At 33.0% G+C, this 14,280-nt stretch overlaps 1 protein-coding gene across 1 annotated transcript; it reads right to left on the reverse strand.

Annotated features, from left to right (window-relative positions):
• Nucleotides 1-4,574: 4,574 nt before the first annotated feature.
• Nucleotides 4,575-9,292, reverse strand: LOTGIDRAFT_172080 (hypothetical protein; the record flags this gene model as incomplete). The annotated part of the gene is made up of 11 exons (XM_009048663.1): nucleotides 4,575-4,733; nucleotides 5,234-5,336; nucleotides 5,696-5,757; nucleotides 5,967-6,083; nucleotides 6,734-6,814; nucleotides 7,100-7,240; nucleotides 7,677-7,758; nucleotides 7,953-8,032; nucleotides 8,400-8,510; nucleotides 8,820-8,910; nucleotides 9,168-9,292. 11 exons carry the CDS (start codon nucleotides 9,290-9,292, stop codon nucleotides 4,575-4,577), a joined length of 1,152 nt encoding a protein of 383 aa, XP_009046911.1.
• Nucleotides 9,293-14,280: the final 4,988 nt, after the last annotated feature.

A 14,280-nucleotide genomic window follows, 5' to 3' on the forward strand; every position in this document is an offset into this window, starting at 1 on the left:
ACAATACGTTGGTCGACATTTCGGCATATGGCCGTTCATAATTCTATCATATTAAAAATCTGTAAACAGACATAAAATCAATAAACATTATGAACTAATAAACTATATGTAATCTAATCTAAACTATCATACATATATCAGGACTAAACAGAAAGTTTGAGCTAAAGATTTAAAAGTACCAAGAAGTAGAAGAGTTCATTTTGCTTGTTTTGGATTGTCGTCTGATGAATACATCCACTTTGAGACTGAAAAGGAAAACTACTAATGCCTAGTGCTAATGAGAGTTATGCTAGCTCTGAAACCTTAAAAAAGATCAAAACATGTATTAGTATGTCACTAATATGCCAATGAAGTTCACTTTCGCCAGGTCAGGTCAAGAACCAGTAACGGTACCATCAAGTGTGAGTACATTGAAGAATATTTAAAGGGATAGGTTCATCATCCGTTTGACCATTATACCTTAGTCTCAGAAACTGGAATTTTTGTTATCTAAACTAATCAGTAATAATGTTCACAGTTCACCATCTAGATTTTTGCCTTCTATAAATCCATGTGTGTCCAGAATTATCCACATTTGAAAGTTAAGTTGGTGACTAGTTTTTTGCTTGAAACTCAGCCATATAGAAAAGACATATCTAAATAGACAGTAATTTCCAGCTCGAGGTATATTTGAAGGGATTTTGCAACTTTCATGCAGTTCTAGTACTTCTGAAGACTATCAACTTAGACTAAGGTACAATTGGTCAAACTGTTAGTGAATCTGTCCCTTTAAATAAAAATGTAGAACAAAAATTCCTTATCTGTTATTACGTTTACAGTGGACCTTGAAATGTTAAAGCTGATATTATATTATAGATAAAAATTTGATTACATGCCAACCTTTACTAATATAAGTAGGCTACAAAATTCTTCAAATAGAAAAAATCGTACAAAACCACCAACAGAAGCCACAGGTTCAGGTAACTTCATGTTACAATTTCTTTATTAGCAGTGCCAGTAAGGGGACATATACCCCCCTGAAAAATAGGTTGTACTTCCAATTGTACCCCACTTCATTTCTGACAAATTATTGGAGTCAACAGGATTCTTGAACCAGATGATTCCCCACACCTTATGGAATGTCAATTCAAGTAGTCAGCTGAGAGAGTTTAGTGTTTTTTGTTCAGAGCATTAGGCTGACTTGCTCAAAATGACTAATAAGGATAAACGATCAAATGCAAGTAGAAGGAATTAGACAAGGCTAAATAGTGAGAGATTAAGGTGCTTATAGTATGATACTGAACAAACTTATCCAAATGTAGAGGTGTAAAATCCACTACACTAATTTATTTTAATCATCAGATAATAACTGGTATATAATTTTAATCATCAGACAATTTACTCTAATCATCAGACAATTTATTCTCATAAATCAGACAATTACTGGTAGGCCTTTCGAAATTCAATCATCAGACAATTTATTCTAATCATCAGATAATTTATTCTAATCAGACACCTTATTCTAATCATCAGATGATTTAATCTAATAAGACAATTTATTTTAATAATTGGCCAAATTCAAAAGCTTTATCAAATCATCTCATGTTTACATCATTCATGAAATAAAATGAAATTGAATAACACTTCCAGAACTAGCAATCAAGCCTTTTAGATTTCTGGTGCCAAAGTCTCTGGCAGCTAAGAACTGAGACTAATATTTCCTTTCTTTTAAGAGGCTACCTTAAAATAATGTAAAAATAAAAATCCGAATATAATTCAACAATTACCTTCTAAACCAAAACGGATCTGTTCAGCTAAAAATCTTTTAATTCAACATTGTGTACATTTTGATTCTTGTCTTTTGATTTCCTAATTTTTCACAAACTAAGGGAGATAAATCTATTTTTCTTACAAAATTTCAGAACACAATAAGTTATATGAAATAAGAACTCGGAAAAAAGCCTCCTCATTTAAGCTGAGCAAAAACAATCATTCATACTGCAAGTGTTTTTAACAACAAATATTCTTTATCAGACTTATTAGTCAAAAACAAAATTGAACACCATCCAGCCTAGTTGTTTACAAACCTGAATTTTATTGTGTCTATTGTAGGCTACTTTCTCTACCCATTAACTTAATTTTTCTAATCATTACTCTGGATAAGAAATCTTCACTGTCAGTTAAGACTACCTTTCTAACCTGCTGCGCCAAATAGCTACTCTGATGAAAAAAAAGAGACTGAAGGATTATTGGAATCAAAAAAAAAAAAATTTACAGAAAGGGATGATGTTTGGTGGATTTGGGGGAAAAAAGCACAAAATTTATTTGATATTCATTTTATTTTCTTTCAATTTTCACAATATAATGATCAATATTTTTACAATTACTTCAATATAATACATAAATTTAAATAAATACAGACATACATATTACACAACTTGATATTTAAGATAGAATCTTGCTCTCTTATGAACTCAGGTCCCAATCATTAGAATTTTTCTAAGACATGGGGATTTTAGGAAATACTGTAATCAATTGTAGTAATTTGATCAGATGAGAAATATGTTACATTTGTTCAATTTTCAGTTATTTTAACAAGGGTTGAACAAAATAGAAATCCACTTGTAGAGGAGCAACCTTTTGGATGGTGATCATCAAACACCCTACAGAATGAGTCTCGTAATTGTTTCTGTTTTATCAGAACTAGGGTGTAGGGTATGGTAGGATACATAAGAGGATTTCATAAGAAATTAACCCCAAACTACAACTAACTGTATCAGTTTTCAATAGATTCTCTATATCTATTTCATCAAATAATTAATTCTTGTTTAAAAATATGCCTTCAAGGCCTTTAGAGTACAGTTTTAACGAATAAGATTAAGCCATATTTCAGTTTCATCAAATGTATGGAAGACCCTTGTCATTTTTAGGCATAGAAATATATGACATTGTTTTCATCAGGTAGTTATCATTAGTCAATAGTCTTAAGCACTAATTGTAAAAGATTTGAATTATTTTTCATGTAATTTTCAAGTGCTTTAATTCGATTTCAAAAATCCATAATATTTACCCTGAGTAGAAATGTCTGAAACTGTACATGTTATTTTGCAGACGTAAGCATGATATTGTATGACTAGCACATAAACCAAATCGAGAAAATTCCATGAAACTCAGAGTTCAGAGATCTGTACAATTGGATGGAAATGGAAAGAAATTGTGTAATAGAAAGTAAATAAAGTGCAAGTTTTCTGAACTTTTAAAAGGGAATGTAACCTAAATAATGAAAGAATTCTTCAAAGAATTTTATATAATATTATATTTCAGAAAAGACATTTAAGGGGACATTTTTCAACATATACTAGACAAGAGTTAACTTTGTCTTAATGATATGACTGTCTTACTACTAGCTCAATTTCTTGTATCTGTAAGCTCATCACTTTTCAGAAGCAGAATATGGCTTTCAACTCTCCAGAATAAAGCTCTATATGCTTATGAATCAATTAACAAGGTGAACGCTTGATTGGAGACTTCTGCACAGGTTCCGTTTGTTCCCATTCTGAATCTAATGGAACGGAAGAGGACATGCCACTTCTACAATTTTCCCATTTATTTCTTTCTCTGCCATTTTGAATTCTGTCCACACCTACTATTTTTTTTTAAGGCCTGGAATATGTTCTGAACCCTGTTCCTACTTGTTTTATTGAACATTCTGTTGATTTCATGAATCCTGAATGTGCAGAACTCACTCAATTAAGCGACCCCTATAAGACTTATAATGTGAAAAAAAAAAATAACTGTAAACATGTTATAAATAGCATTCACATTTGACCATTATCCCTTCCTTTACAAATAGATTAAACTCTTATCAAGTGCTAACAAATCTCGGGATGTGCATATATATATCATATATATATCTAAAAAGCATGAAAAAGGGAATGTGTGATTGCCAATATGGCAAAGGAAAAAAAATTAAAATAACAAATTTAACAAAGGGCAGTGCAACGATTCCAAATTGTTAAAAAAAAAAAGTTGAAAATTTTCTTATGTCCATTTTTAAGATAAAACTTAGGGATCCAAAACACTATCTTAAGTCTCAAAATGACGAGTCAGTTTTGGCACCAATCACTTGAAACAGCAGATAAAATTTAATTTTGATACTTTTCTGACTTCTTTCTGTAAATAGTATTTACCTAAACAAAAAGTTCGAAAGTGTTTCTGTAGAGGTGGAAATTTTACTAGCTGTCCTATATCCCATATACAACATACTGGGTATCATTAAATAATGACGTTATGCAGCACAAATTATGAATATCCATCTGGTGGCTCAAAGGTTTTAGGTCTAACTTGACTCTCCACCCTTAAAGTCTCAAATGCCATACTATCAATGTGAATATTATGTTGACACCAATAACTTTTTAAGGCACACTGTTACACTAGCTTATCAAATTAAAGCAATCAAAACTGGATTTCTGTTCACGATCTACTGTTTTCCTATTGTTGAATCAATTATATTCTTTCAATTACCACATCTCACACAATTACCGTACATATTCAAAAAATCTCTTATACAGTATATAGGCCTAATACAGTTGTCTTTAAACTCTACGCTTAGTTTTGGCCTCATATTCACGTTTGACTTTACAAATACGTTTATGGTAGCTCTGTGCCATTGAGTTGACTATAGATAGAATAAAATATGCCACCATTATTATTATAACTTTTTCAAATATCCATGACAATATATTAGTTGACTCCTGAAAATTAATAGAAAAATTATGAAAAACTGTTACATTTGGATAGCCAAAAATTCTATGCACACTCTTGACATTTATGGAAATGTGGATGTATATTGCTGTCGCGGCTGTCCATCCATCAATCCGATGTCAAAAAATCCTTTGTTAATTTAATAGGATATTGTTTCTAATAAAATCTCATGAACAAAATTAATGTTTTCAATGAAAAATTATTAAGGCCATTTCAACTTGACACAGATTTTGAAGCATGGTTAATATCATTGATGAAATATGCAAAATTAATTAAGCTATAAACAATCTGACGACATTTAGCCCTAGCGGCATCTTTATCAGCCAAATAATTATGCGACATACGGTACTAAATTGGCTTGTATCATGCACTGTAAGTCATATTACTAGGTATTCAAAGTATCAGACTTTTCATTTCCAGTATTCAAAGGAGTAAAGAGGCCTATACCTAGATTGAGATCCTATTGTCAAGAATAAAAAATACAACTCACAGCTTTTGATTCAGTATCATCTGTACTGTGTAATTTATTACGTTGATCTTCTAACCAATTCTTAAATGGCAATTGCATCTTTACACCGACCACTGGGATATATCTAAATATACAGATAAATGAATGTTAAATTCAGTTACAGATACCTTAAATTTCATGTAGTCATCTTATAAACAGAAGTTTTTTACTATTAAAACTTGTTTACTTTAATGTTGTGGGACCACAAGAAGTATAAATAATTGATATTTCAAAATGGCAGCATCAATTACACGTAAAAAATTCCGACCTATATTTTAGGTAAGAATTTTTTTTTTTTGAATGTCGCTTTTTTTTCAATTTTTTGTATCCATTGGAGGCTGTGTTCAGTCCGACATTTTATACAGACAAACAGACATGTCTGGCAGATTTGGTTTAAACAACAGCACTGATATTGATAAATGTAGCATTATATAATATACTTACTTAAATAATTTAATTGCTTGTTCTACATGATGCTTACTAAATAAAAATATCACAAATAATTTCTGAAATAAAATAATTGGACATGATTTAATATAGAATGTGATCACTTTTCCCAGTCTTTTATTTTGTATAAATGGCTCTACTCTAATCAAAAATAAGATAAAGAAAACAGATCACAGGTGAATTTTGTACTTCTTTCTATTTGAAATTTTACTGTTGCTGAATGAATCTTCCCATCTAAATTGTTGATGCACAAAATAAAAAAGCTTACCTGAATATGCATTTTGATTATTGCTTTACCAATTAATGTGGCACCAAAAAAGGTCCAGAATGGAACTAAGAAATGCCCACAAGTAATACCAGCTAAATCAAATAATGGATTTGGTATCTGAAAAGTGAATTTCCATGCATTAAAGAAAGTAGAATTTTTTTACTTTATGGCTCCTTTGAAAACAATTCAATTTTTTTGCAGAAAAGATTATAAGTAAAATATAGCTTGCCAGGCAAGTTAACATACAGATAGCTTTGATTGTAAGTACAAGTCTTTGTTTGCTGCCCATTCAATTGTAGCCTGTAGAGTGAGCACGAGTTGCACAATATGGCTAATAGATATAAATATAACACTATTTAACGATTATCCAATCATCACAAAAATCCATAGGCATCATCTTCATAATGACATTGACACACAAAATCTAAATTAAAAGAATCTGTAAAGAATTGTCACCTGTGGATTGAGCACGAGTTGCACAATATAGCTAATGGAGTGAAACATCAAGTCCGACACGATATTTCGGTGAAAAATTATCAGATCATCACGAAAATCGATAGGGATCATCTTCATAATGACATTTACAAACAAAATCTAAAGAATTGTAGCCTGTACAGTGAGCACGATTACAATATACGCCCATCTTATGTGTGGGATTACCAAGTTGATCGGACAACTAGCAGATTCCTTTTCATGTTCATGCAACCATTGCTATCAAGCCATATTTTAAATGAAGGCCAAGATCTGAAATTTTATATTAAACTTACAGATGCACATGCTAAAATACCAACAAATCCAACTTTTTGAACTAAATTATGAACATATAATTTAGCCTTTTCCATAAATCCCTGAAAACAAAATTCACAAAGATATACGTGTAAGTTATAATATATGACACACATGCTATATACAATTCAATATTGTCACTAGGCTATACTTTCTATGATCCAAAACCTTCTTCAATAACATCTGTTTACAGAAGAAGCTGCATGCACACTTCTGTACCTTAAAGCAGTATTTTGGACCTGCAAGCAAAGTCCACATATCATACCCTATAGCTTTACGTTTAATCCTTTGACACAATAATTATTCATTATACATATATTAACCAAATAAGATATAAGTCAACCTACCATGTCTTCAGGATGGGTTTTCTTTTCAATTATCAATTCACTGATTTCTTCAAATTCATCATCATCAAACTCTGAACCTGATAGTCTGGCTGCTCTAGCCATAAAATATGGTGGTAATTCACCAATAGCTGTACCAGCTCCCTGTTAGAAATCAAATCAAATGTCTTTAGAAATTTTGTTTTGGTTTTCTGTAGGTGATTCAACTGGCCAATCATGATCTCAGAAATTTTATATGCAACTCGATTTCAAGCTCACTACTTGAACTAATAAATTGCTCTAAACAAATGCTTGCTGTCCAATTTTTAACTTAACAATTGATATTTCTCCAGAATATATCTATGTATGGCTTGGGAAAATTTTTTTTTGTGATGAACTTCTGTAGGGAAATAAGATCAGTATGAATATTGCACAGCTTAAAACTCTCAGTTACAACATGCTTCAGGTTCTGTTTTCATTCTATATCACTCTACAATGGATGTATTGAACACTATTTCAACAGTGAAAATCTTTTTTTATTGAATATAAGCTTACATATACAGAAATTAATTCATAGAGCAGATACGAAAACAATACATACCCACATAACAGCTTCTAATCTAACTTTACTCATAATAGTAAATAAATTCATACTATCTTCTTCTTTCTCTGGACAGATTATTCTACAATACCAATAAGGCATTAAATTAGACCCCATAATTAAAACATGGCAATTACATTGTAGTTTCGTGTATTCAGAAAATGTTTTCATGATCATTCTATCATTTCGTCCTGAGTTGTAGTTTAAAAAAATGCTGATGATACACATATAATGCTTGCCTTTCTTTTCAGTTCTTATCTTAAAGTTATTACTTACTTGGATGGATAAGGTGGTTCAGGAAAATCTACCGATTTACATTCATATGCAGCTAATGTTACTGATGCTATATGTGGACCCTGTAAAGGAGGAACACATCTCATGGATAAAATGTGCTTTGTCATTCTTATGATGGAGAGAAAGGAGGGAGAGAAAGGAGGTAATGAAAAGCACATAAACTAAACCATAGTTTTAACAAAAACCAACAAATACCAACAAAGTGAGAGCTGTTAGGCCATGAATTTGATGAAATGATGTTGGATTCAAAATTTTGTCCTTCTATTCTGCATCTAATGAAAATGGGCAATGTCATGCAGTATGCAAAGAGGGAAATTTAGCGAGTGCATTTTCCTTATCGTTAATGTGTACAGCCTGTAGCACAAAGGGCCTCTATTTACTGCCCCATATGAATGACTAGAAGCTTTCTCCATGTATACTTATACTTACTAGATATAATATGAACGTGTGTAAACCAGTTCCTAAACCTACAGATGATAAAACACCTAACCCTACCCAATAGGCACACCATAAAAAATGTTTTCTAATAACTTCTACTACCTATAAAGAGAATCCTACATAGTACAACTATAAATTATTTTAAATTACAAAATAGCTTGCCAGGCAAGGTAACATACGCCCACTACCAACTGTCAGAAATGATGACAAAATCAATACGTGCATGCAAACCAAGTTTCATGAAGATCGGATAAAAACCGTAGTCTCTATCGTGCCTAAAAGTCAAATTTGTAGCGTGTTTACTAAGTCAAGGGCAATAACTCTGAAACTGTTCTTCTGATTATTACCAAATTCAAACTTGCCCGAGATCTGAATATATGAATTATGAATATATCTAAGAGTAAACAATACCTGTTGGTGACTGCCTTCTGTGATATATAAAACATATAATAATGCTACTAATAAAATACCTAATAATACACTCTTCTTTCTTTCTACAAGTCTACAATAAAATATACATATCACACTTATTAATAATCAAATTTCAAGTTCGTATACTTTAAGCTAACTTCAAAGTTATCTTGATCAATTGCTTACACGAAAATTTCTGACTTTCTGAAGCGTTGGCCAAAGGCATTCAATTTTTACTTACTGACATGGTTTAGAGTGAAAAATTATTTCTTAGGATTATAAAATGTGGAACAATTATGTAGTCCATGTTTCAGTAAAATTTCATTATTAAAGCCCATATATCATTACCTTGAAAAGAAGGTATGTGCTAAGCAACTGCCTTCAAGAAAAAAATAAAATAATGTCATAAAAGGTTTCTTCCACAAAACAATTCTTGCTCTTTCATTTTGTTCCTTTTCCCTGAGACTTTCCATCTTTTTAGATTTTACAGGACCATTTTTCCCATTGGTTTTCTTTCTATCTCGTACACTAGAAGCACTGTCAGCCATGACAGTGGACCCTTTTAATCTTTCTATCTGAAGAGCAAATGAATGAAGAAATTTATGCAAATTTAGCACAATAATAGTAGACCTACAAAGTATACTTTGACAAAATTATGTTTTACTGTACTGCACTTTAAATACTCAGTAAAGAATTTGAAGCAATAATAATAAACTTTACACAATCAAAGCAATACAAAAAATTTAAATATTATCAAAATTACTATGCACATTTAATATTATAGCAAATTCTCGTGAAATTTTTTAAAATTAAAACCAACAGCCCCGCATAAAACTAAAATCTTAAGATAAATCTATATCTAAAGACACTACCGATATTTCAAATAATAATAAGCATGGATCACCAAAAGTCATACAGATACAAAACTACTAAAAGGATTAATCATGAAATGAAAATACACAGAATTACTATTAATTCAATAGTGCTCAAATATTGTAACAGACAAGGGATGCAAGTGCCAATAGTGTTATTTTTCAGCTAGAATCTTAATTAGAATCAAAGTCAGTTTTTTTTGTGATTTGAAGGGAAAAACAAATTGGGTTGTCCTTAAAAAAGACTAAAACAAGCTCCAATACAGGTTATCATTTAGCACTTGAATTGTTCTCAATATACCTTGTCTAATTTGCTTTTTCAACACTTTTTTGGAGAATGTCAAAATGTAACTATTTAAATTTTTTCAATGCCATAGTATGATGTACAATGCTTTGAAATAATTGTTGTCTGCTAGCCACAAGTATCAAGAGATAATTTGAGCACTAAAATTCAAAATAAATATCCACAAACTATCGACAACAGTTAACTGAAAAATCAAGTTTAAAATCTAACATGTAACATGCTTAATGACATGAAAACAAACCTTTACACCATATTGATTTATCTAAATTAGTCTATCATTGCTTATCAGAGATGATAACATTACTAGTGTACTATTTATGGCCTGCAAGTCAAAGTAAGACACAACAATAGTCAATACCTTGAACTATTAATGCCTTTTTCTCTACATCACGGACAATGTCCAATGAGTAAGTACAATGTACAATCAGTAAGATTATCCAAAAATATAAGGTAACATGCTAAGTTCAGATGCAAATTAATAACAATGCAAGTTTCCAAAATCAAAATTCAAAAACATACCATGGCTTTTAACATCTAAAAAAAAACTGTTTGTGGAAACAAAAATTCATATTCCACAGAGATGTGTAAACAAAATAGACTGAAAATTTTCATTAAGTACCAGGTAGCAAGTATAAATGTACAGTGCCAAATAACAGTAAGCTTCAATAGGAATCACCTAAAGATATTTACATATTCTTAGTCATGAAAAGAAGCCCATTTCAGTACCAGTACAGGGGAGCTTGTTCAGTAACCTAGAATTCCAGGTAAGATCCAGATATGAGATGAATTAGTAAGGCAAGATTTCTGTGGCTTTTTCAATCCAATATCCTTTCTTTAATATACAGGTTGGAATTAAGTTACATTTTAGATACTGGTCATAAAGATTTTTAATGGTTAGAATGCATAAACCAGGTTCTACTAAAATGAAAGTATGCCTATTTCCTCAAACTAAATAAAAGTAAGTGTTATCTTTATCATTTATGATAAATTGAAGAAATACAAGTTTCTTAACAAACTAATAAACAAACTGGCAAACAGAAAAATAAAAGTAAAATCATGATATTAAATGAAATGTGTTAAATCTACTGTCAAAAACCACAAACGATTGGTTTGTTTACATTATTTGCATTCAGGCTTCTTACCAAATCAGATTTACGACCTTTTGTACTTAATCCATTTTCTTTCAAAATTGATCTAAGTTCAATTACTTTGAGGCACGAAATATCGCCCATGGTTCTTTTCCTATTATCAGACATTTCTTTTTCCTCTAAATAGTGTAATTATTCAAAATAACATACTTTTCCTGAAAATGAAACGTGTTCGTCACTTTCAACCGGATGTAACAATTACTAATGCAGAGCTAACCATGAAAAGAGATGTCACCTACTTAGTTTCGTATTTTCTACACAAACTGGATAAAATATTTAATAAATAAAGAAAGAATTAGGTGGCTATAGTTTATTTACCAATCGGTATACCTTTATTTTGACAGCTGTCGTATTCTTCTTACATATATCTTTTCATTATACAAATCTGATCTGACGTCTGGTTCGTCTACAATTTTTGACAAATTTCATCAATCATGCAGTCATAGCTTTCAAAATAGTTTGCATGAGAGTTTTTCTCAAAAATGTGCTTTAAAAGTTGACCGGACTCGTTGTTAGGACTGGGCCCCAGCAAGTGAGAATTAAACCGCAGCAAAACCTTCAGTTCAGCAGATAGCCTATCGATTCATCCAAGTTTTTGATACGTTTTTGGCACCACAAAGTTGTAGGAAGTGAGTTCTCATGGTCATTAATTTTTCAAATTTTCTGAGTACAAAATCTGAGCCCAGGAACCAATTCATTCCTGACGACGGGCCTGCAAACAGAACTTTAAGGGTAGACTCTATTACAGGCAGTAACCAGACTTGATTGCTCCAGGGACAATTATCAATATATCCTGATGATTACAGGAATTTTTCAGGAGGGCAATACATTTTTTCGGGGGATTGCACCCCCTCCGCTACACCCTGCAGCTAAACGCACCTGCAAATATTCAATAAATGAACAAAATTAACTTGCACTAAATATTAAGCAAAGCCCATCCTTTCTTGAAAGAAAAAAAACAGAATAATTTTTTTCACTCAATTCTAGGCCATTATAACATCCCTAGTAAAGGCCTATAGGCCTGCCAGTAGGCAGTGGCGGAGCCAGGTTTACGTCCCAGGGAGGCGAGATATCTGAGGTTGGCCGAATTTCTAACTTAGTTATGAGAGTTTTGCAAACATTGTATGTCATACAATATTTATTGGAAAAAATTGAAATCTGTGCCCGAATTGCCTCTTTTTGGTTGTGTAAAAAAAAGTTCTAAACTCTACTTTCGGGCTGCGATTTCAATTTTTGAAATATGTAAAATATAATCATACGAATGACATTCGGGCAGTGATTTCGATCCAGTTATAGTATAGGATATTCGGGCAAAGATATGATTTCATTGTTAAATTCCAAAAAAAAAAAAAAAAAAATCGGGCCGTTAAAATTTTTTTTCCCAATACCCTGCCCGAAAAACTAGCCTTCGGGGCTGCGAGGGGGAGGGGCGGGGGGGGGGGGGGGGGGGGGGTGCCCCCCTGGGGCTCCGCCACTGCCGGTAGGCATATATACCCCCATCCCTTTATGAGTAAATAGTTTCGGGAGTGTTGAAGAGTGGATGATATAATAAAGCCTGTAGAATACAATTTTATTCCTATCAAATTATAGCATTTTCCAAAGGTTAAAGTTTGTTAAATGTATACAGTAGTTCAAAACTGTCTTATTGTATAGAACAGCTAAAATACCGGTAAGAATATTTTGGCCAAACTACCCAGAAGCATAGGCAGTTTTTCTTCAAATTATATTTTCCTTCCGCACCAGTCCTGAGGACACTCTGCATTTGTCATTGCCATTAACTGAAAGTCAGGGCGTGGCAGCTGCATTTTGGAATTTCATTTGGACTACTCCAGTTGTGTCGCATCATACACCCGAACTAAGCCATCGTCTGAGGCTATCACGATAGCAAGTCCTTTACAAAAGCTGGATGAGGTCGGAACGCAGGCCACGATGGTAGACGTTTCAGCGACTTTTACCGTCATCTGAACTTTTCCCTCTTCGCTGACTTTATGCAAACATCCTGTCGCTTGATCAACCACCAGAAAACTTCCATCTTCATAATACGCCACACCTTTTGGTTGCAGGCTCCATGGTCCATAAAAAGTATTTATGACCTTTCCATTCTCTTGCAGCAATAGAACCTTTTTCTGTGTCCAATCTGATACTGCAATAACGTGTCCAGGAGATGTATCAATACTTCTAGGGTAGGTAACAAGGTCTTCAAATTTACGAAGAACCCTGCCCTGCATCGAAACAATTTCTATCCGTGGTGATCCAAATGGATTGCAGACTCCACATATTAATTCCTCATGATTGATGCATCCTAAAGATCCATATCCGACAGCAGTCCTTATCTCCTTTCGAATATCCAATTTAGGACCTTGACCTGCATCTTCATACTCCACAAACACTATATAACAGATGCCGGGGAATGTTATGGCAATTTCATGTCGTTTACTAGTTAGCACACGGGTAGCATCCCATGGTTCTTGGTATTTCAGCGGAAAAGCCTTGACAACTGGGCCCTTCAATTTGACGAGTTTTAAATTCTTGTTCCATCTGTCCGCTAGAAGGAAGGCGTCCTCAGCAACTGCTGTAATGCCTACAAACTTGCACTGCCTTGTGTCTTGTCGATCACGACACCTTAGTTCAGCAGTTGGCAAAAGTTTCTTAATATTTCCTGTGTCAATATGCTTTCCCTTGTTGAGTCTTTCCATATAGAGTCTGTCTGCCTCTTTCTGCCTATGCTTTGACGTTTGAGGTCCTTTTCGCCGTATAACCATACCGGAGTATTCGTGGTTAGACGGAGTTATTATTGGGCTAAGGTATGGTGCTAGTGTTGTCAATGGCTGATTGGGAGTGGAATATCTGGCGAGATCCCAGGTAGGTCTGCCGTGCTCGTCTAACAAAATTGGTGCAGAAGGTATTAATGGTTGAGAAACAGGTCGAGGAGGTGGTGCTGAGTTCTCAGCAGAATCTGGTGTGATTTCAGCGCCTTCAACAGTTGTGTGTGGAGAACGAATATCACCCAACGATAAATTACCGATAAGGTCATCCAGATTTTCAGTAACATATTTAATTTTTTTCATATCACTTTCGCTTTCCAAACGCGACAGATCAGTTTTGAACTTCTCCACGAGTTCCTGCATGGAACGAAG

Source organism: Lottia gigantea, assembly GCF_000327385.1.
Source record: "Lottia gigantea unplaced genomic scaffold LOTGIsca_126, whole genome shotgun sequence".
NCBI classification, from domain to species: domain Eukaryota; kingdom Metazoa; phylum Mollusca; class Gastropoda; family Lottiidae; genus Lottia; species Lottia gigantea.